The 22,585-nt window shown below is 37.5% G+C and overlaps 1 protein-coding gene across 2 annotated transcripts in view; it reads left to right on the forward strand.

Annotated features, from left to right (window-relative positions):
• Positions 1-22,585, forward strand: part of GPHN (gephyrin) — a 294,994-nt gene that overhangs the window by 250,714 nt on the left and 21,695 nt on the right. For both annotated transcript variants that reach the window (XM_065635424.1, XM_065635425.1), the window contains exons 12-17: positions 505-597; positions 3,992-4,047; positions 8,739-8,858; positions 13,158-13,216; positions 13,443-13,596; positions 15,529-15,650. In XM_065635424.1, the coding sequence (XP_065491496.1) occupies positions 505-597; positions 3,992-4,047; positions 8,739-8,858; positions 13,158-13,216; positions 13,443-13,596; positions 15,529-15,650 (604 nt within the window). The remainder of the gene's footprint in view (positions 1-504; positions 598-3,991; positions 4,048-8,738; positions 8,859-13,157; positions 13,217-13,442; positions 13,597-15,528; positions 15,651-22,585) is intronic.

A 22,585-nucleotide genomic window follows, 5' to 3' on the forward strand; every position in this document is an offset into this window, starting at 1 on the left:
AGGGAAACTTGTCCATCGTTACTGTTTAAGTTGAGTCCTCTGGTCTCAATCCATCACCTCTCACCTTTTGCACACAGGATTCACTTTTGAAATGTTATTTTTAAAGCTTTTAAAAAAAAGTAAAACTTTTTAAACTGAAATACAGGAAAGTATGTATCTTTAAGACGCTTCAGGAGAAAAACTTGTTGTGAAGAAACAAACACTTGTTTTTTCTGCCTGATCCTATACCAGAGCTATTACCTCTCAGTCTGGGTACTTGACATTCAGATCTACTGTCAACAATTTCACCATAACCAGGAACACAGACTTGCTGAACAAATCTTTCATCAGTAGTTTCAGACTCCAGTCTTTTTTCATGTATGTAGAGGCAGAAATCAAAAACCTGAGATCTGTTCATGTCACATACAAATACATTTCATCCATCAGAGCACACTGCTCTTCACCTTTTTTTCCCTTTCACTAGCTGCAGTGACATGGAGCATGCTCTTTTTTCTTTTTTTCTAGATGGAATGGGCCGAGTCCTTGCTCAAGATGTATATGCAAAAGATAATCTACCACCATTTCCAGCATCAGTAAAAGATGGCTACGCTGTCAGAGGTAAACGCTCACTTTGTACGCTTGCAGTTTAGTGTCTGTAGAACCATTTTATAACATGCTAATTCACCTGGTTTGGATCCAGCAATGGTTACTTTGGTTAAGATTTAATTCAGATACTTGTTGGAGGCACAATTATGTAGAATGCAACTGTCTTGAAGGAAGACCACAAAGTTGAATTCAGATTTTTAAGTGAATATATATGTACACATCCATGTGTGCTCCTAGACATGCACCTGTGTTGCTAGTGAGTTTCTTGGAAACATAAAGAATTCAGGAGAGTAACAGAACATGTGTTCCTGAATTACATATTATTCTTCTATTCCGCTGTTGTTGATTTAATCAGGAATTTCTTACATACCTCTCACTTTGTTGACCTGTCACAGATCCAGCTTCCTATTTGTGAATTGTTTTATGATTGCACTAGAGAATTTTTAAAAATACATATCAGAGTGTACTCTTATGGAGGCACCTCAAAAGAAAAACTAATTTTTACTTTGAAGATATTGCAGTTGCTATGTATAAAAAAGTGAGTACTGTGACTTTACGGAGCAAGCAATGAGTGGTTCCCAGGAGACCTGAATCCATCTTCTGCTTTGCCACTAGGTGCTGTGTGATTTTGAGCAAGTTGTTTCTCTGTGCATCAGTTTTTTCTCTTTGTAAAGTAAGACTAATGATATTCACCTCTAGATACCTGTGGAGCAAAATTTAAAAATATATGATTCAACATCATACCAGTAGTGATGTCATTGTGGTAGGGGTTGAATCATTATAACAATAGGTTGAAATTTGAACACAATAGCCAACTTTCTTCTATGGACATTAAAGTATGCTTTTTGTTAGTGGCAGCTGAAACAGTGGAAAGCAACTGTCCATGAAATAGACTGTCTGCAAACCCAGGCAATGGATGTGGTCCAATGGCTTCCCCACGGATTTGGTATATAAATAAAATTCCAGGTCTACAAGACTAGTTTGACTGCAGCTGTCAGTCATCTGTGTGTGAGAGACAGGCAAACCAAAATGACCAGTAATAGCAGCAAGGGAGTGCAGATGTAGCCAGAGAAACAGAGGTATTATAACACTGAGAAAAGCTGAAAGAGGGAGCTCTGAGTAGAATGCTGACTGACACGAGCCTTGGGAATCAGGCAAGTGCTGTCTTGCAACCTGATTGCCACAAGGTGAGGGGAAGCACAAGTACAGCCTCAGTAAACACACAGAACGAACAGAAGGATCATGAACTCTGTCTTCAACAACTTCTGTCAGAACCAACACAGAAGACTCTAATTTTGGTGGTAGATTCAAATAGGGTAAGAGTAAGGTACCTGAATGTGTCCAGAGGAGGGGTAACAAAGCTGATGGAAGGGCTGGAAGGAATGTCCTGTGAGGAGGAGCTGAGGACTTTGGGCTTGTCTAGTTTGGAGAAGAGGAGGCTGAGGGGCGACCTCAGGGCTCTCTGCAGCTTCCCGAGGAGGGGACATGGAGAGGGAGGTGCTGAGCTCTTCTCCCTGACATCCAGAGACAGGATGCATGGGAATGGTTCAAACCTGTGCCAGGGGAGGTTCAGACTGGACATTAGGAAGCATTTCTTTACCAAGAGGGTGGTCAAACACTGGAACAGGCTTCCTAGAGAGGTGGTCGATGCCCCAAGCCTGTCAGTGTTGAAGAGGCATTTGGACAATGCCCTTGACAAGGGCCTTTAACTTGGTCAGCCCTGAAGTGGTCAGGCAGTGGGACTAGACGATCATTGTAGGTCACTTCCAACTGAAATAGTCTGTTCTATTCTATTCTTATTGCTCTTATAGACCTGTTATCTCAGGTAATGAGAAACAAAGCTTGTGGGCAGAGATAATATTGACTATGTTAGCGGATACTTTTTACAAAAAAATAAATTATTACCTTTCAGTCGCATAAACCTGTCTGCCCAAAACCTTGTCCACTTTTTCCAAACTCTATCAGTTGGACATCGCCTATAAACTTTGTCTCCATATCAATATTAATGGTGGAATAGAATCTAATTCAGTAACATTTTATCAGGTTTAAAATAATTGCGCTATTAGGAATTTTTTTCTCTTCTTCTCTGGATCATCCCAGTGCATTTTTTTCAGTGACAGTCTGACAACTGTATTCAGTAGTATTATACGCATTATTCAAAGACAAGTAGCTGAAGAGTCCTTTTCTACTTCCTTATTTTAGAATTTGTTCTAAAGCTCATAGATTAGGCTCTTTGATAGGCTTTTGAAGTTAATCATTAGTCTTCAAACATGGCTAAGTACCATAGATCATAATCTGCAGAGTTGCAGCTGATATGTGAGTATAAATGTGATAAATCATTATACAGACTGCATGAGCATCCTTCCTGAAAGCACTTCTTCTCAGTACGGTAAGGTTATCTAGCTGTATATTCAGAGCTTTTGAAATGAAACAGAAGGTATTAAGGTAAAGGTTGTCACTGATTAGACTTCAGCTCTGATAAATCAACATTTGACAGTTACAGATTTGAAATTAATAAAAAGACATATTTAAATGTGGTCATATGAACCCAGTTTGTCTGAACACTCTTGACAGCACGCCTGCTGTGCTTGGACAGGCAGAGTTGTTTGTACTCCATACTTGCTTCACACTAAGGTAGAGTCTATAATGCCACTAAGACCTTTGAGGCAGAAACTTAAACTCCATTAGTAATGGTGCCTTTGTTGTACCTGTAAAAATACAGATTTGGTTAAGTTAGAAGTCCTGGAGACCTTCAGTTTGTTAAATCAATGATCTCCAAGTTTTACTATTCAGAATGTCTTCAGTGAAAGGTATAAGGTAACTAGTTCAGTGCTGCCTCCTACAATTACAAAAAGGGGCAGAACCCAGACTTCTAATGTTGTGGGTCCAAGTTGCATTATCTTAGCCCTGTTGCTCTTCAGAAAATGTATGAAAATGTATGGTCATCTACCCAGTCTGTAACCACTGCACTTGTCCACACTTTCCTCCAAAGGCAGAAATAGAATCTAGAAATGTCAATATTCCATTGTTGTCTAGAAAAAAAAGGTAGGTAATACTTACAAAATATGTGATTCCCCTGTGTTAGTTTCACATAGAAAAAGACTGGCTCATGGCAGACATTTGTGTAAAAATAAACTCATGAACACGCTTAAATCTTTGTTATTAATGTAATTCCTCCTAATCTCCTTTTACTTGATCCCATATTCCCCAGAAATTTTCAGTTAAAAGTACTATAGAACCTGTACTTTTCAAAATAATAAACACAACTTAAAGGACCTAAAATTTAAAATGTTTTCCAACTTGTATAAACTGTGTCATGCTGACACTGAGGAATTGAATCTTAGGTCATTCTTTGCTGTCGTTTGTTTTGGTTCAGCTTTACCATTTGTATTGTCTATCTTAACAGCTGCTGATGGCCCAGGAGATCGATTCATCATAGGGGAATCCCAGGCTGGTGAGCAGGTGAGCACAATTTCCTTTCTCTTTTTTTTAATGTATTTTTCTTTTGTAAGATATTGCTTTGTATTTTTACAAGCCTTGCTAGTGCTACAAAACTCAATATTCTTGGAGGTGGTGTGAAGTAGGACACAGCTGTACTTAGCCTCCTGCTTTGTGCCTTGGGATATGATTTCAGAAGTGAGGTAGTGCAGTTACATAAGGAACTAACAAGGATATCCCAAAATACTTCAGAGCATTGTGCCGACATATCCAATAGGCGTGCACCCAGTAATGTTCTACCATAGTACAATGGTAGAGGACATAAGGTTTCTAGTGGCATTACAATTCATAAAGCAAGAAAAGCAAGATTTAACCCCTTCCTGCTGACAGATTTTAAAAAGGATGTCAGCCCAAAAACTGTTCCCACCAACTGCTTGCATTATTCACACCGATACCTGCAAAACAAAGTGTAAGAATTTTGTACGAAGCCTTTAAAGGTACGTAGTGATCAGAACAATCTTGAGGAAGCCTGGAAGCAGCCTAGTGTGCGGTATTGCTCCTTTTCTGTTTGTTAAATCAAAAGTGTGTTTGCACATCTTAGCAGATATGTGGATTGAATTTTAAACCAAGTCGGGGCAGCGCCCATTGATGACCTGCTGTGCTGTATAAATATTCGCGAATGGACACAATTTGGGATTTGCTCTCAAACTCAAGAGTACGTTTGATAAGTTCCTATACTAAAATTCAGGTGATAGGAAAAAAAAATCAGTTGTATTCAACCACATTTTTATTCTCTCCATTTAATTATACCTTCTACCTTATTTTCAGGAGAGCATGGGTTAATTCAAGTGTTTCTCAGGCTATTTCAAGTCCCAGTTTATAATTCTGTGTATTGTATATGAAATGATGCAGAAATAGAATAAGCTACACGCAAAAATAAAGGATTGGTTGGTTTTAATGAGAATTTTACAGTGTGGACATTTCAACTGCTAAATAAAAAAAGTCTCGAGTAAAATGGATGAATTTCAGAAGTTTTTGGGGTTTTAGAAGTACTACCAGTTGCAAGATTGTTCCGTTTTTTAAAAAGCTGTGCTGAACTGCCTCTAAAACCACAATGGACATTTAATTTGGCCAATCATGATAGGTACAGAGAACTGCGAAAATAATTTTTGCAGTTGTTCCCATCCATCATCATGGATTATACTTTGGTATAACAGATATCTTCTCAATACTGATATTCATGTGAACTTAGGCTAATGAATGTTATAAAAATATGTAAAATTACTTTAAACCCTAAAAAAGTAAACTAATGAATTTCACCTGCCTTGGATTTTTAGCTCTTCTGTCTGCATTTTCAAGCATTGGTCCAGAATCCAAAAGACTGACAACTATTTCTACAGTACTTTTATGGTCACTATAAAATGGCAAGAACCAGCAGAGCAACCTGCTGAATTATCACTCCTGTCGTTATTCACCTATCATCAATATTATTATTTTGCTAGTTAAAAAGTGTTGCAGCACAGTGGTGCTTAAGAACAGCACTGCTGAAGCTGTGTCTAATGGGGAGAACTGCCCACAGGTCTACAGCGTTTCAGTGTCCTAATCAGCTGGTTTGTACAAAGGATAAAAGGGCAAATGGGAGCTTTTTTCCTTCCTACAAAATTCAAGAGCTCAAAATTGTCTCTCTACAGGGACAGCCTGTCCTCCCACATTAATAGGAATGGGAAAGCTCTCTGGCAATAAACAAAAATTGGGTGGGAGGAGGCACACAGAGAGAGAATAATTCTGAAAATACCAGTGGCGAGTTAGAAAAGTGAGATTGTTGACCTCTGAATAATCGGTCAAAGTTTTTTTCTTGGGCCACAGATCTTCAGGTTCATCTCCTTCCCAAGAAATTATTTATAGCCTTGGAAGGCTCCTCAGTCTCATTTCACCCTTCAGTCACTCTCAGCGGCAACATTCTGCTTTTCATGTTACAGACCAATTAACAGAATGATTCACAGCAGGGAGTTCAAAATAGGTTTAGATTTGGCTCCTCCTGTAGGGAAAAAGGTTATGTAAATGCTACATACAGAGGAAGAAAATGGGACTGAGAACTGCAGAGAGGCCATATAGCCAAGTTGGGCATTTCTGTATCAATCTGTAAATTGTGTGTGATTTTCTGATTTACATTTCCAGATGGTAGTGTTGCTGTTAACAACCGTTTTTTATTTTCTATTGCGGAAAACTTTCACACGCTGTCCTGCTTTGGGGAGGTTAGGGCACATTTGAGAGTAGTAGTCACAAGCTATCAACATGGCCTCTGCGAAAACCTCAGCAATGGGGGAGCAGTGGTTTTCTTCCTATAGACTCGCATAGCTGGAGCTCAGCATTTCGTACAAGTCTTTCTAAAGACATCTGTAAGAGGCACTGAGACTAACCAGCTACCATATAGGATGGAAAATAGACATTTTGCACCTTTACATTAACTTGGCCCTTTTTACAGAAAGGGGTATTGTAAATCACACAGGAGAAGTGTAGTTATGTGAAAGAGAAAATGCCAGAGATGAGGGCTGTGCTTGATAGATTATTTCTCATTTTTATTCAGTGACTAATATTAAATAGATTATCAGTGATGAAGGCAAAGGGCAGAACTCAGTACTGCCCTGTTCCACAGAAATGTGGGATTTCGAAGGCCTTTAAAAGAGCTTCTGTGAAATTGCTGTACATTATTATGCTTTCTGAGAAGCAATAATTTCTTAATAGTCTCTAGCACAGAAGAACACAGCCCTGGAGATTCCCACAGAAAACTGATGGTTGACTTTTATTCATAAAGTTAATCTGATTGAATTATCAAAGGACAAAAAGGAAATTAAACATATGAGCAACATGGCCAATTCTAAAAGCCACAGCTCTTGTATCATAAAATTGTTTAAATGTTTCACATCATTACATTTCAAAAAATTAACTCATCTAGTAATAAACTGCAAAAGTATGGATAGTTACAGCACATCTTATCCCCATGGGCACTGGTTTCTGGCAGAGTTGTAGACATTTATATTCTTCTTAAGGCCCAAGAAATGCATTTTAAATGGGAAGATTTTTTAATGCAATGCATTTTTCCTCTGGAAATCATCACTAAAGCCATCCATACTTTAATAAATTCAAAACAATATTACCTGTTTGTAATATACCTGTGGTCTGTATGTACAACAATATGCAGAAGAGCTCCCACGATCCAAGGCACAAGCTTTGCCTTGTGCGGCATTCGTGTTCATAAAAGTGAAAATAACACACTATACAGGATTATTTTCACTTTTAAGCCTTTTCAGGATAAATGGCAGGATCTCAGCTGCTCGTCCACAGCTCATTGCATAGTCTGTACTGGCTTCTGTCCCAATGAGCAACCTTTGAAATACACACATTTCAAAGTAATACTTTTCAGAGGTTATGGCAGCACTGAAATGGAGTAGAAGAATGGGCAAGGCAAACACAGCTTTGCGCAGCTGAAACATTGACCACCAGTCTGGAGTTTGCAGATGTCTGAAGGGCGTCCTGTCAAAAGTCATGGAGTGATTGACGTCTGGGCAGGAGCAGGGAACAGCGCTTGGGCAGTGCTGCTTGCAGGTCCGTGGGCTGCTATCAAATACGGCTCATCACATGCTGAGGGGTCCTGGACATATTCCAGTGCTGCATATGGGATATAGAGTCTGTCCGCACATGAACTGTACGTGTGACATGTACAGAATATGTTTGTCTGATCACAGCTGTGTCAATCGGTGTGTAGCACATGTTCACAAATATCAGTAAAGCCCAAATAAGTTCGGCTCAATAAAGTGCTCTGGAAAGCAAGCACTCATAGTCCAGCAATGAAATTTCAGTCATCGTAAAAGTTTCTTTTAGTCACATTTTTTAAGAAAGATTTTTCTTTTAGTTACTTATTTCTTAAGTGGTTATGGTCAAGTTATAATTTTACTCTGGATTTTGAAAAATATGTATTTAAAATAGGCTGCCTGGTGAGAAATTTTATTAAAACCATGTCGGTTTTTTTATCATGTTGTTCTGATATTTCTCTATTGTTTGTATTGCTTCTGCTGAAACTTTGTAATGTACTGTGACTTTCCGTAATTGTAGAATGTTATCAATTTTAGGCTTTGCTAAACTGATCCTCACAAAGATGGATATTCAATGTGAACTAGTGTTGAGCTGTCTCTCAGTCTGAGAAAATCTGCTTAAAAATGAAGCAGCTGGTTACATTACTGACAAGATGCTGGGTTTCCATTTATAGTGTGCTGGTAAAACAAAATGGAACAAAAACCAAACCAAAGCAAAGAAATTTCAACCCTGGGAACCAGAGAACTCTGCAAAAATATTTATATACAGAGAACTACTAGATTTTTGCTCATGTAATCTTCCAGAAGGTCACCATCTAGCTGTTATAGTTCTGAGCCAGTTATTTTTCTGAGCCAACCAGAGTATCAGTATATTGCTTCTTCTGAAATTTATTTTTGTGATAGAAATCTAAGGGGAAAAATCTGAAGCCACCTAATATGTGACCATATGAAAAAGCCAGATCTTCAAATACGTTGGAGTTTATACCTGCTGATATCAATAGCAGTATATCAAGTCATGCCACAAATAAGAATTTTAGTCTTCCAGATTACTTCCATAAAGTTCAAATGGTTTGAGATTTATATTTTCAAAAGTAAATTAATTTTTGTTTGTTTATTTTTCAGCCAACTCAGACTGTGATGCCTGGTCAGGTAATGCGCGTTACAACCGGTGCTCCAATTCCATGTGGTGCTGATGCAGTGGTGCAAGTGGAAGATACAGAGCTCATCAGGGAATCAGATGATGTGAGTCACAAGTTAAAACACTTTTTTCTTTTGTGTGCAGCAGAAAATCGCTCGTGATACAATCCTGTAAATATGAAAGATAGTCCTACAGAAAAGCTCTTCTGTTAATCTCAGAAGTTTAAAGACTTTCACATCAGTTCCTGGTGACAATTCTACTCACTTTTTCAGGCTATGATAACAGTTCCCCAGACCTACCTGTCCTGACATTGATTTTTCATCATAGTTGTTGAATGCTGAAACCAAAGTATTTGGGAGCATTGTTTCAGTGAAAGGAAAATGCCTCCTGGAGATCCATAACTACAGTCCAATTTGAGTGTCTAGCGTATTCACATTTTAAAATACAGAGTAGTGGCAATCAAACAGTATATTTCTTTCTTTTCTACTGAGTTCACATTTAGCAGTAGAGCAGTCGTCTTTGTATTTCAGGCTTCTCCTGAAACTCAGCAAGATGAGAATTTTAAAAGTTCTCCTAAACTTACCAAGTAAGAAGGGGAAAAGTTTTTTTAAAAGGCATATTGATCCCAGAATAATACATTGAAATATTACAGTGCAGCATTACCGCTGATGTAGTTAAAGCTGAATATGATTTTCTGTGGGAAACTGAACTCTTTTAAGTGCTCCAAAATCTATGAGATGACTTGGATTAATTCAAACTATGGTATGAAGATGGTTCTGTATTATCAGAGTTGGTCTCATTTCGGCAAAGGTCAATTTGCTGGGTTTTAAACAATATGTCCTGTGTACGTACCTTACAATAAATGCATATATTTAGAATAAGGGTTTTTATTGTGTAACAGGGGAAGTAAATGCCCCCCAGGTTTTTTTAAACCGTGACTAGGTCTATTCAATAGACCTATATGCTCCTTTAAAATGGGAAAATTACTGAACTTAAGACCTCTGAAAACCAGGAAATGGATAAGGTTCATATTCCCCCTGAACATAATTTTAACTGTGTTTAATTTGGACAGATTTTCCAGCATATCTATCAATCATATTAGTACACTACCTTACACATGCTGGAAAATACCACAGAAGAGGTATGAGTACCGTGGTACTAATTCTGTACTCACAGTTGTCTTAACAAAGTAAAATGTGGTTTTTGATGAAGCACAGGAGCTATCTGTAGACAATTGTATCCCTAACAGTCCATATTAGACTTCCTAAATATTATCCTGTCTTCCTTTGTGTTCAGAGAATTCCTTCTGAATCATTACCTTCACTTACCCAGCTGTGATTTCAGGACACCATCGTCGTGTTTGCCATTATCCGACAGATTTTAAGGCAAGAAGATACATCTCTTATTGACACAACATCCAAGTTCAGTTTTGGAATGAAGTGAGTGCATGGTTCTCTGCTCACATCAGCCTTTGCTCCTCTGCTGCTGTTCCAACAAGCTGTTCCACTTCGCCGTAGCTCTAAGCTAGCATTGCGGTCACAGCTGGGGCATAAGCAGATGAATTCTGGCGTTCAAAACTGATGAAGACAGCAAAAGCTGAAACATACTCTCATGATCCTTTCTCATGCCTTATTACTGTAAATGCATAGATTTTTACATCAAATGAAGTCAGCAAGCTGTTTAGGCTGGCCTTCTTCCTAACAGAGAATTTATTGAGTCAGTCCTGCTTTGAGGTTACAGATGTGTATGTGTAGATTATATCTTCCCATAAAATACATCGTTGCCTTCATTGCTTGTTAATCATTGCATTAGCCTCGATGAACAAGTTTTCTGTGGCCATTGCCCACCTCATCATGACAGGACTATCATTGCAGAGCAAAATACATGATAACCTGTTATTTTCTACTTCTTCTTTGGATGACTGTCTTCTTGGATGCCACTTTTCTGTGCATGTTCTCCTCTGTATGTGAGAACAGATTATCTGGCTATGTGCTTAAACTCTGAATTTTTTAGCAAATGGTCAGCCACCTTCAGCTTCCTTTCATGCCTGTAAGTCTGAGGTAGAACTCTTCAGTTTCTACTTGTCCTTGGATATGCTACTCTGCTAATCTTGTACATAAATAATTATTATAGTTTAAGTAATGTGTTACTTTCCCCTCCTTTTTCATGCCTGGGTGGCTACATATTTCAAGAATATTTTTCTTTTAATGTTAAGAACTCCTTCAGGGCTGGGATTTAACTGAAATGAAATCTCTGCCATCTGAAAAATGTTCTTCTGAAAAGCCAGAGAGTACTTTTAAAAGGAATTCCTTGACCTCTAGTTGTGGTAGCAGTACTTAAATATCATAGCAAGCATTCTCCAAATGACTGTAGAAGTCACAGTCCTGAAAGGAATTACATCTATCCAGCTGGAAGAAAAATTCTCATCGACTCTCCAAATGCAGTCATTGAGAAACTGATCCTTGCAAAAACATGTCTATGCCCTTTTCATTTTGAGTTCTTATGTCACCTTGTAGGAAAAAGGAGGCCAATGTGATCAGTCAAAGCAAAGACCAAGCATCAGTATATCAGTGTGGATGCTGGCTGTTTACAACCATCAGAGTAAGCCACTCATAGTTCAAAATACATTATTATACAGCAAGAAGAATGCTGCGTGATACACACCAGATGGAAGATGTTCTCAGCATAATGCCACAGCTCCCTGCAAGCCACCTCTAGCCACCTTGAATTACCTTGTATTCCTAAAGCGTTCTGGGATGTCCATCAGTTACATAAACAGCAATCTCCTCACATCACCACTTCATTCCCAGCCACACTTTTGATAGTGATTTTCAAATCCAGGATTACTAAATTACTCAAAAGTATTTTTTTTTCTTGTTTTCCATAATCCAGGAGTCCAAACAGGACCTTTGCTATTACTCAGGTGTATCATTGGCACTCCTCTTGATTCCATAGAAACTTCCTAGTTATCTTTAAATGTTTTCAAATATATGGAAGATTCAAATCTTTATGTGTGGCAACCATCCCCAGAGTGTCATAAAAAGAAAACAATTCTTAGCTTAACCATTGCCCCAGATTTTCATCACAAGGCTGAAGTGTCTTTTACAGCTTCAGATGGGGATAAGGGAGATAAAAGGACATCCTGGGCACCAGCACAGCCATTTTAGGCACTAGCAGCCAAAAATAGTCTCTTCTCCTATACAAGAGGAGCAAGTATAAAAGAAACAGAATTTGCATTAACAGCATATTATGAAAATACCGTGATGAAGTAAGAAAACAGTTTTTTCAGGGTTGATGTTTGTGTTCTTCATTTCCTGGTTTCCAGAGGTTTAAATTTATTATTTAAATTTATTTTAAATTATTTATAATTTTTTTTTATTTTCTAAATTTTTTTTTATTTTTTCACGGTAAACAGAATCACAGTCTGTATCAAGACATTCATTAAGTTTAACTTTGAGGCCTTTAATTTAAAGCAGTTAGTCTGAACTCAGAAATTTCAGTCCGAATCACCTTTAAGAAAAGAGGCAAGTCCCAGTGTCCTATACAGCACTCTAGCTCCTGTAAAAATTTCAAATGATAATGACATGCCTTGTTTGTCTTGTAATATTAGTGTCTGATTTGAGGTACTTAAAATATGAAGTACTACATAATAATGTAAACACAAAATCTTTTCCAGTCTCAGTGTAGATTTAGTGCTAGTGACAGGCTGGCACTATCTCAGTATAGGTCATGTGCCATTTATTGGCATTGAATGAATTCCCAAAGCATTGAAATTCAGAAGTAAACTCAAATATTAAAGTAGGCGTGAGACTTTTCAGGCCACTGTCTCTTGTTTTCAGTAAATAAACATGATGAATAAGCCTCTTTCTGATTTGTAGAAAGCTCTCAAGTAGGAGTTTTCACTACAGGAATCTACATAAAAAATCCTGAAAAAGAGCGTATAGCTTCTTCCCACCTTTCTGCAGAAGTAGTGGCATATTGTCTGTCAGACTAGTGGTCTTTTTGAAATGCCATCCTTAAAATTGTTCAAGCAGATCAAGTTGGCTGAGAGGAGTACAAGGAATCCACTCAGTATACAAGACCTACAAACAAACGTAGGATGTAACATAGGAAAGATATATAAGCACAAGGATCATTAAAAAAAGGAAGGTAAAACTATCTATTCAGTGCTGGTCCTTCCCTGGTGAGCTCATGAAAGAGACAATTTCTTATAAAGCTGTTCAGGTTTAGCATACATTGTATTACAATCTTGACACACAGACCAAGAGAACAATGATGATGCTTAAACCGTAAGGTCTCAGTGCAATGAGTATGGTCAGCGGCGTAAACTTCTGAGAACTTCAAACCGATTAATCTTTTTTGAATAGCCCAGCTGACCATATCTGATCTCCTTGTTTTTGTAGGGCACTGAAGAACTAGAGGTTCGAATCCTGGTGCAGGCTCGACCAGGCCAAGATATCAGGTCTGTAAACAGCCAACTTCATAAATAGTAAAATATCTCTGTAAGGAATAGAAGGGCTGGTAATTTTTATAGTCATTGTTTGACCATAAGTAGTACTGACATTTTGACAAGCTGATTAATGAACATCCCTGGACACTCCCTACCTGGAGCAGGACCAATCAAGGAAGGATTCTTTTAAGCTCATTCTGATTTTCTTTCATTTTTTTTTCTGTGCTATGATTTTCAGACCCATAGGACATGACATTAAAAGAGGTGAATGTGTGCTGGCTAAAGGAACCCACATGGGTCCATCTGAGATTGGTCTCTTAGCAACTGTTGGAGTAACTGAAGTAGAAGTTAACAAGTTTCCAGTGGTTGCAGTCATGTCAACAGGGAATGAGGTAAGAAAAGTATGTTTAGAATCAAGGTCTGAATTACTATATCTTCTTTGGGACAGGTATACTGTTTTGGATAGTAACTTCCATTCTGTTCCCAAGTAGAATCACTTTTTGAGCTGCAGCTCATCCTGACGTGAGGTTTTTTTGTGAGTGACCAGCTGTTTGTGTTTACTCCCTCGAAGGCTCTCTCACAAGTCTCACACACTGTCTTAGCCAAAATTTTGGTAATGTATCCAGCCACGTGCCAGCTGCTTTCCTCCTGTCAGCAAGGGAGTACCTGTGGGGTAGTCAGGGGTGTAATTCATGCTGCCAGTCATGACTGGAAGAGTAATTTCTTTTGAACAGCACTCCTCTGTAGCTGTAGTGGAAATGGCAGGTAACCTGTCTCTGAAAGCTGAATAGTATTACCAAATACCTTGCTGCAGTATTGTGCCTTAATATTTTTTTTATTCGTAGCACATGTTGAAATCCAGACAATTCCCTGTCAGTAGAACTCCAGACCAGCCTGCTAATTGTTTTGTCTTAACTAATCAGAAAAAGCACGTTCAAGATTAACTTAATTCACTGATTTTACATATGCTGACCAGCAGCTAAACACCCACACAGCTACTCGTTCATTCCTTCCCGCAGCAGGACAGAGAGAATAGGAAGAGCAAAAGCGAAAGAATGTGTTGGTTGAGATAAAGTCCGCTTGAAATTTAGAGACAGTTTGACCTATAATTATGACTGTCCTTTGACACAAACTTTTTAAAGTCCAGACACAAACATAAACCCAATAGCTGTCTTTTCACACAGCTTGAATATGTCAAATTTTGAAAGATTTTGAAGACTTTTAATATGTTGAATTTTGTCATCTGGTGGAGCCCTTACAACTTCCACAACCCCAGTGAAGGTTACTGGGTACTGTGGGTGGCTGAGACCAGCCTTGCTGGGACAGAATCTTGCCAGATTTCATAACACGGGCAGGGTCTGTCATGCAGGAAACATACCGCTAACTGAAGAACAAATCTAAAGAGCTACAAGGGTTACAGGTGATGATTTTCTAAATAGTGGTTTCCATGTGACTGAATGTTCTTGCTTATTATTAAAGGGTCTTTTACTGATGTGGGCGCTCTCAATGGCATCATGTGTTAAAAAAGATCCTGCAGAGTGGGTTTCTTAATCATCCTAGGAAATCTTCACAGAAATAGAGCTGCTAGCCAAAGCATCAAAATTTAGCCATACTTCCTTTTTCATTATTCTTACCTTACTACCTAACGCTATTGCTGCAATTTGGACAGATACATTCTTCTTACCTCCTGTCGATACTGTGTTATCCTTCTATGTCCTATGAAAGTATTCCTAATACATGTAGAATATATGTTTACATATGTATGTTTTGTGGTTTAACTTCCAAAACATGTAACACATGTAAAGCAATTGCCGTGATACTATCTTCAAAGAAAGCTTTTCTTCTAAAACGGTAATTGATATAAGAACCCAGCTTGAAGTTTCTAGTATTCCAAAATAGGTTGTTGTATTTAAAAAACATCTTTACTGGTAAGCAGACAGTAAACTTCAAAATTTCTTTTAACACTTTCAATCTGGTTAGCAACATCAATGAAGTTCCTTTAAAACCATCTAAATAGAAGCAATAACTTGGAAACATAAAGTTTATGTTCTGATTTCTAATGTTTGAGATTAGAAGCCAGGTACTGATAAGGAGAAAGAAGGTTTTGCAGACATGAACCAAGAGAAACAAACTAAGCAATGTGGAGGATTGGACTAAACAAGCACATTATATAACTTATTAATTTAAATTCACTAAATCACTGTACACATATTTATGATAGGTGTCTAAGAGTATCCTGTCCAATCCAAAGAAGAAAATTCTCACTTGAGTAAAGGCACAGTATTCCAAGGAGACTGACGGGAGGGCTGTTTCTGGTTTTATAGCTACTGAATCCTGAAGATGACCTCTTGCCAGGAAAGATTCGGGACAGTAACCGTTCAACTCTCCTAGCTACGATCCAAGAACATGGCTATCCAACAATCAACTTGGGAATTGTGGGAGATAAGTAAGTACCACATGTTAGTAAAGATGTCACTTCATATTCATGCGGTGCACTTTATCGCATCCATGGAAAAAATAAATACCAGAGAAAACGTCACTCATTGCAGGTGTCTTGACAGGGCACATCTTGGAGAAGATATTTTACCCTTTTTATTAGAGAAATAAATAAGTCTATTCTCATTTTAAGAGGAATCATTTGATAAAATTTGTATTGAATAGTGTTTATCTTGTTTTGCCTTCTGTTTCTTGAAACATCTGTTACTGCTGCAAATTGAATTTATTGCTGCAGTGTCATCACAAGCACTATATTTAATACACGTAAGAGGAGACAATTCTACAGCAACTATACTCTTTTCTGATCCAATAAAGGGAGAAGGAAAGTTTCTCTCAGAGTTTATTTTCCGTGCCAAAATTAATTTAAAGTATAAAATTTTGTCAGATTCTGAGTAACTGTCTTTTGGGGAAGGCCACACTGCTGGATGTTGCTCAACATTTCCAGAAATACATCAAATAATTTAAAAGAATCAATTTTATTTTTCCTTTACTGTTCTCTCTACTTTGATTGCCACAGAGCAGTACCCTGTGATCAGTCTTGCCATTCATCTGACAGTGATTGCTCCTTGTTTCCCAGTGGCAGTGAAGTCACATCTCCTGTCGAGAGCTCTAGGATAAGTGATCGAAGTGTTCAGCCTTTTGTCCTTTGCAAGACGGTGCAATGGCTGTCACCCATGGCTTGAGTTTCTCAGTGTAGCATATTTCCTCAGTTTATAGAGCCCCAAAGGCTTTGAACAGGCTTTCGTGTTTCTCATTTTGGGTATCAAACCAACTGACAGATTTGGTTTAATAGGGAGTTGTTTGGGTTTACCTCCACCTGTTTGAGAAAAAGGGTATTCCTTGTGGGTAGGTAAAAGTGGGGCCAGTTCAGAAGGAAAAAAACCCCGGCATCTACATTTCACATTGATGGATGACAAAATTCCCAAGCAGGGAGACAAGGTTACTGCTAGGGAATAGCTAATTTCAAAACTAGTCTTCTCCAGTGCAGGATTGAATAGAAAACACCACTAGCTTGACAGAAATTATGTGAATGGGCCAACCACTGCATGGTCTTACGATATGTGAAGCAACCTGACTGGTGGCTCCAGGAAATGCAGTTGTACTGGAAGTGTTCATACTGGGAATGTGACATAGCAACTGCTGTGCTTGTTGGGATCTTAGGGAACGCAAACTCTTCTGGATACTCTCACTGCATCCAGGCACCGTTTTGGTTTCCTTGGACTGGCAAAACTCCATGGCTGTTCCAAATAGAAATGAATATCTAAAACCTCCTGCCCATGAATGCTTCCAGTTTCAGGTGGAGATTTCTTGCACACAGAGTCTAAACTCATGAGGTTGTTCTTTCCAGAAATGGTATCTAAATGTTCTGGATCTCTAGAGTGTTTTCTATACTATAAGGACCTTTTTAGACTTCAAAACACAGGTAGTGAAGTTCTCAAATAAAACTATTATAGCCAGGATCAGGTTCTATTATAGATTTATGTGTCTGAGAAAAAAGAAAACAGACACAAAAAGGCTGTTAATGATAGTCAGCTACTGAGAGTCATCCCTACATAAAAGAAGGGTTGACAAAGTTTTTCTTCCACAAAATATTGAAATATTGAAGGTGGAACTTATTGCCATCTGTCTGACCAAAAGTTACTGTGGCTGTCTTCAACATTGCTGTCAACATACATATTGTCATTAACAGTGGGTTATTCCAATGGAAAAGATGCTTTCCCTTGAACATCTTTCTGATAGCCCCTCTGGCAAAAGAATGTAAAGTTTGTTCTTTATGGCCTTATCCTAACCAAATAGGTATAGTCTCAAATATGTTTTAAAGTGAACACCACCAAATGAAGAGTTTAACTTAAGGTCACTGTGCAAAACTATAGCTGTGTGCTCCATTGCCTTCAGGAATTTTTTCTATAACCCCCTAGCCAGGGAGTGTCTGTGAAGACAATTACTCTTAAAAGCTCTCAGTAATAAATAGCAAACAATTTTAGTGAGATTTAAGGCCCAAGAGATTTTTTTTTTTTACTTTTCTACATTTTGCTTTTCTATACTTTTTACAAAAATCTTTTGTGATCCTTTTTTACTTGTTGGATGCTAGCTGAAAACCAGACAGGAGACATATATATCAGCCAAAGGCAGACAAGTGTCTGCAGCTTTGCTTTCAGTTATGAGAGAGGCTGATACTTTTGAATCCTCCCTATTAAAATGTTCTCTGTGTCTTGAGATAGTATTACCTTGGCAAAGGTAATAAGAGTTCTATTTAAACTTTCAGTTTCATGCTTGGGGAGTCATTTCTGCAGAGGTAGTTACTTTAGCTCATAGAATAGAAATAATGAGCTTCCAATTGTGGAGTGATTTTGTACTTTGCACTAAGTTTTGAAAGAATAATTTGGTAGTGTTGACTTAGCCAAGAATCCTCCCCACCTGATACCAGGGCTCTGTCGTATCAAGTCTTCTGCCGTTCTTCTCACACTCACATGCCCAATCCATATACTGACAACAAAATGCATCCGCACTTGTTTCAGTGAAAGGCAAAATCTGGATATGTAAATTAATTTGATAATAAGTATGGTATTATTTCATTATGTAATAAAGCTACTAAGAGGATGTTGTCCATATGGATATTTCAGTATATATCTTTTGGACTGCCATGCCTGATTTGATGGAATACCATGGCACTTGAACAAATGCAAGAGTCTTACCAGAGAGATCTTATGAAGCATACAGTTTTGGCGTTTTAGTTAGCATGTTTAGAGAAAAGATTAATAAGCCGTCGGTGTCTGTTATATGGTTTACTGAAGTTAAACCATAGATTATGTGTGTTCGTGTGTGCTCATGTATATGTGCAGTTTATTTTGTCTGTATAATATGTATCTAGACAGCGACAAAGAGAAAGATTTTATATGCCTGCAGTACCTATAGATATAGTAAAAATACTGGCAAACAGTACTTTTCAGAAGGGAAAATTTAAAACTTGTAATTTTTTCTTTGAAGGTATCACTGTGATGTATTTCTTCCTTCCCATATTTCACAGTTTGGGTTTATATTCTTTTTTTTTCTATTTCTTCCTGTTTACACATTTTGCACTGAGTAAATTTTTCTGCATTTTGCTGGGAATGTCACTTGCTGTTTACCATAAGCATTGACTGGAGTTTGAGAGAGCAGCTAATAGGGAGCACAGTTGAGTATTACTATTGCTGTAACAGGTCAGGTTTTTTAACAAGCATGGAAATTTTGTCAGTCATATATACAGAGCTAGTGTGCAAGCATGAAAATTGTTTTAGAGTAGTATTTGCAACAACAAACTTAAGTAAATATTCCTATATTTCATTTCAGCATATGAATCACTCAGAGGTGTTTAGGTAAGAAAATAGCTTGTCCAGCTGCTTCAGAGCCCAGGACCGTGATGAACATAAACACGTTCCAACAGAGAATATGAAAGGATGGGGAAGCACACGGAATGTCTGTGGGTGGGTGGCTACAGAGTAATTAGGAGCTTTTTAAAAATGCCTTTGTGTATTAGTCATATGTGAAGTTGCATTTTGAACTGGTCACTCAGGTCTCAGCTTAGAAACCAATATTTTGCTTCTTTTTGGAGCATTTTAACAATGTCTGAGATTGTCATTGTTTCTGTTCTCATAAATTGTATATAGGACTCGATATTCAAAATGAAAAACAAGTCCAAAACACATAGATAAAATCTACAATTAAAATCCTAGAAGCAAGCAACAGGAGAAAAGAAAAAACCTGGAAAATGTGATATAGCTAAAGTTATGGCTGGCTAGAAGCCAAGATTTTCTCTGTTTGTGTTCTTAGCACATAAAAACCAAGCTGTTTGAAAAGCACACATCTCTGAGTAGAAAGGGAAGATAATCCATTTCCAGAACCACTCCGAACACAAGAAGCAAATGCAAAACCAAAAAAAGGAAGAAGCCTTCTGATGTTGTTCTTACTGTTGTGTCTTACATCTTTGTCTGAGTTACAGAATCACTTGCTAAAAATTGCAAACACAACTGGCCAGTTAAAACTGGTATTCCAATGTACTTTTGAGTGTTGTCTCATAACAGGACCAAGTTAAAAAGGTTTCTAATTTCGTTTCCTTTTCTTATCGTCTATGAAATTATTCGGTTCTTTGGAAACCATTGATAAAAACAAGAGTCGCTTCTCTGCTCTGATCTGTAGAACCCTATTAACATAATTATTGGGATGTTTTTGTGTCTGTTTATTTCATTTGTGTTGTTCTTTGTATCTACTGTTTATTTAAAGCTGTAAAGTTTAGCCCTAGCAAAATCTGTTATGGCGTGGGCCTCTGTTTTAGAAAGCCATCTTCCCTTTTGACAGTTTTCCTTCTATGACTCTCTTATTAAATTTCCTAAAGAACTTTGATCATGTATGTAAGGAATTCAATTTCCTCTGTTTTTACCTTTGTTTACATGAGTGCATTTTCCCCTTCTCTGCATTCTTTTCCCTGCATTCTAATTCCTTTATCATTTTTCTTAGAGACATGTATAACATTAGCTTCTACCAGCTGCATTTTCATTTATGAGCCTGTGATTTCAGTATGGAGAAAGAACCTCTCCTTAGGAGAAAAGTTTAGGAAATTCACATTATCTACTCTAAAAATTTATGGGAATACTTATAAAATCAGCAGCATACGAGAGCTTTTCTACATTAGAAATTATTAGTTTCTCATTTACATAGCTCTCTTTTTTGACATAGTGTCTGACATAGAGCTCCTAAGTGACAGGTAAACCCCTTAAACATCACCCTTGCTATTTTGACAGCATTACTGTATGATATCCTTAAAAGAAAGGCCTAGAAAGAGTCCCTTCATATTTCGAAGGGATACTAAGATCTCATTCAAGGATTTAGTCTGCTTGAATTTTATGTTTGCCATTCAAAAAGAGGTTTAAATCTTTTGTACTTGTGTGGGTTGCATGTAATTACAGTATTATAATTCAGTTTGGAGTGGAGGGAAAAAAGCAGGGAAACTGCTCTAACTCTAGAATTTCTCATGCAGTATCAACTTGACACATATGATCATATGAGTTAGAATATGAGTTATAGGCAGTATTCAGCCAAGGAATCCTGGCCTCTCTCTGCACCAGGTCAGTGTCCAACTTGGGGACAATCAAATATACTGTGAACAGAATTAGTAGTAGTAGCATTTAACAAAAGACTGCAAGAAAAGGCTTGTTAGAGAAAAGGCCTTAAATCAAATGTCATAACATTAGTTTTTGCTAAAGTGACTTCAGTTCTAGATCTGCTCAAAGAACAATGGTGTTATAAAGTGTGATCATAGCCTAATGAATCCAGAGACACTGGGTAATGGTTTGACGGGGATTCAGATATGGCGGTCCTCTCTCTTATTGTGCCCTGCCAAGAATATTCTTCTTTTCAAGCAGAAGTGTTTACTATCAGTCACAACTCTTGACTATCATTAGGGCAAACTTCAGATAAGGTGTTGTATGTGACAAGTCATCTCATCTAATGCATGTATTCAGAAAACACAAGGAAACATCTGAGCCAAAGCAGAGGTGAAAAAAAAAGAACTTGCGAAACGGGGCAGTGCACGTCCAGGGGATCTACTGTACCAGTAGGAAACTACATAGTGTGAACAGTAATAAAATTTCATGCTGTAGAGGTGAAAGGTGCAAAGCTAATGCACAACAGTGTGTCATTCTGACAATTGTCCTCAACACGAACATGGGCTTCTTCCTGAATTAGCGTTGATAGAATCACAGCGCGGTAGTAGAACATGACACTAAACAGCAAATAATAAGGAGGACAGAATACTATGAAAATCCTCCTATGTTTGAAAACACAGGGAATCTGTAGCTGTATTTGTTGGAGGGAGATAAAAACTACTGTAAGTCTACTATTGAGGCATATGTTAACATTTTAAAAAATACTTGGAGACATAAGTTCTGTTTACAAGAGAACTTCAGCCTCCAGGAGCCAAAATATCATTAATTTAAATTACTTTCAACCTCCTTAATATCAACATCATATATAGGAATTTGGGTTCCCAAGTCACTGAGAAATTATTGAGGATTGAAATTTTACCATTTATACCCTAGAAGAAAATAATTAAAACTAATGGAGGCTGTAGATACAGAAAGATGTAAAAAGTGGTGAATGTTGAAGATGGATCACTGTGTCAGTGATATGAATTACTTATAAAACTGGTTATTAGTATATTATTAATACAGAAAGTACAAATTGATATCTATAGGACTAAAGAATGTGAGGATGAAGGATTATATCCTGAGAAGTAAAGATTTAGGCGAAGATTCAAGAATCATACCAAGTAATCTGCTAAATACAAGTTCTAGCATACGTGTGAAGAGCTAAGTCTCCTGTAAAATTAGAAGGTTATTTTTGACCTTACCTTCGTATTCCCTGGACAAGACAGTAGTATATTGTACAGAATTCAGAGGAGAACCATTAAATTTTTAAGTGGTTAAAAGAGGGACCATGTACTCCAAACAGTATCAGAACTCAGGCCATTAAGTTCAACAAAGGTATTCTTACAAGGTGAGTTGATTACATTCCAATAATACCCAGCCACATGGAGAATAAACTTTGAATAAAGTTTCTGTTTCAGCAGCAATGGCTAGATATTAAAGTTAGACTAATTCAGACTGTAGATAAAGCATAATTTTGACAGTAAATAATTAGGAAACTATATCAAATGCTTTGATGGATATTCATTTCAAAGCAAGATGGAATCTTTATTTAAATGTGTTCTACAGTTCAAACAGAATCATGTTCAGGGACGTTCCCAGACTACATTAAATACCAAATCAGACAAAAGTATTTAAATATTTCTCCTGGTCACAAAGTTCTTAATTCTTACTTCAGAGAATTAAATTAATTTTCGTATTAGAC

Source organism: Caloenas nicobarica, chromosome 5, assembly GCF_036013445.1.
Source record: "Caloenas nicobarica isolate bCalNic1 chromosome 5, bCalNic1.hap1, whole genome shotgun sequence".
Classification (NCBI taxonomy): Eukaryota; Metazoa; Chordata; class Aves; order Columbiformes; family Columbidae; genus Caloenas; species Caloenas nicobarica.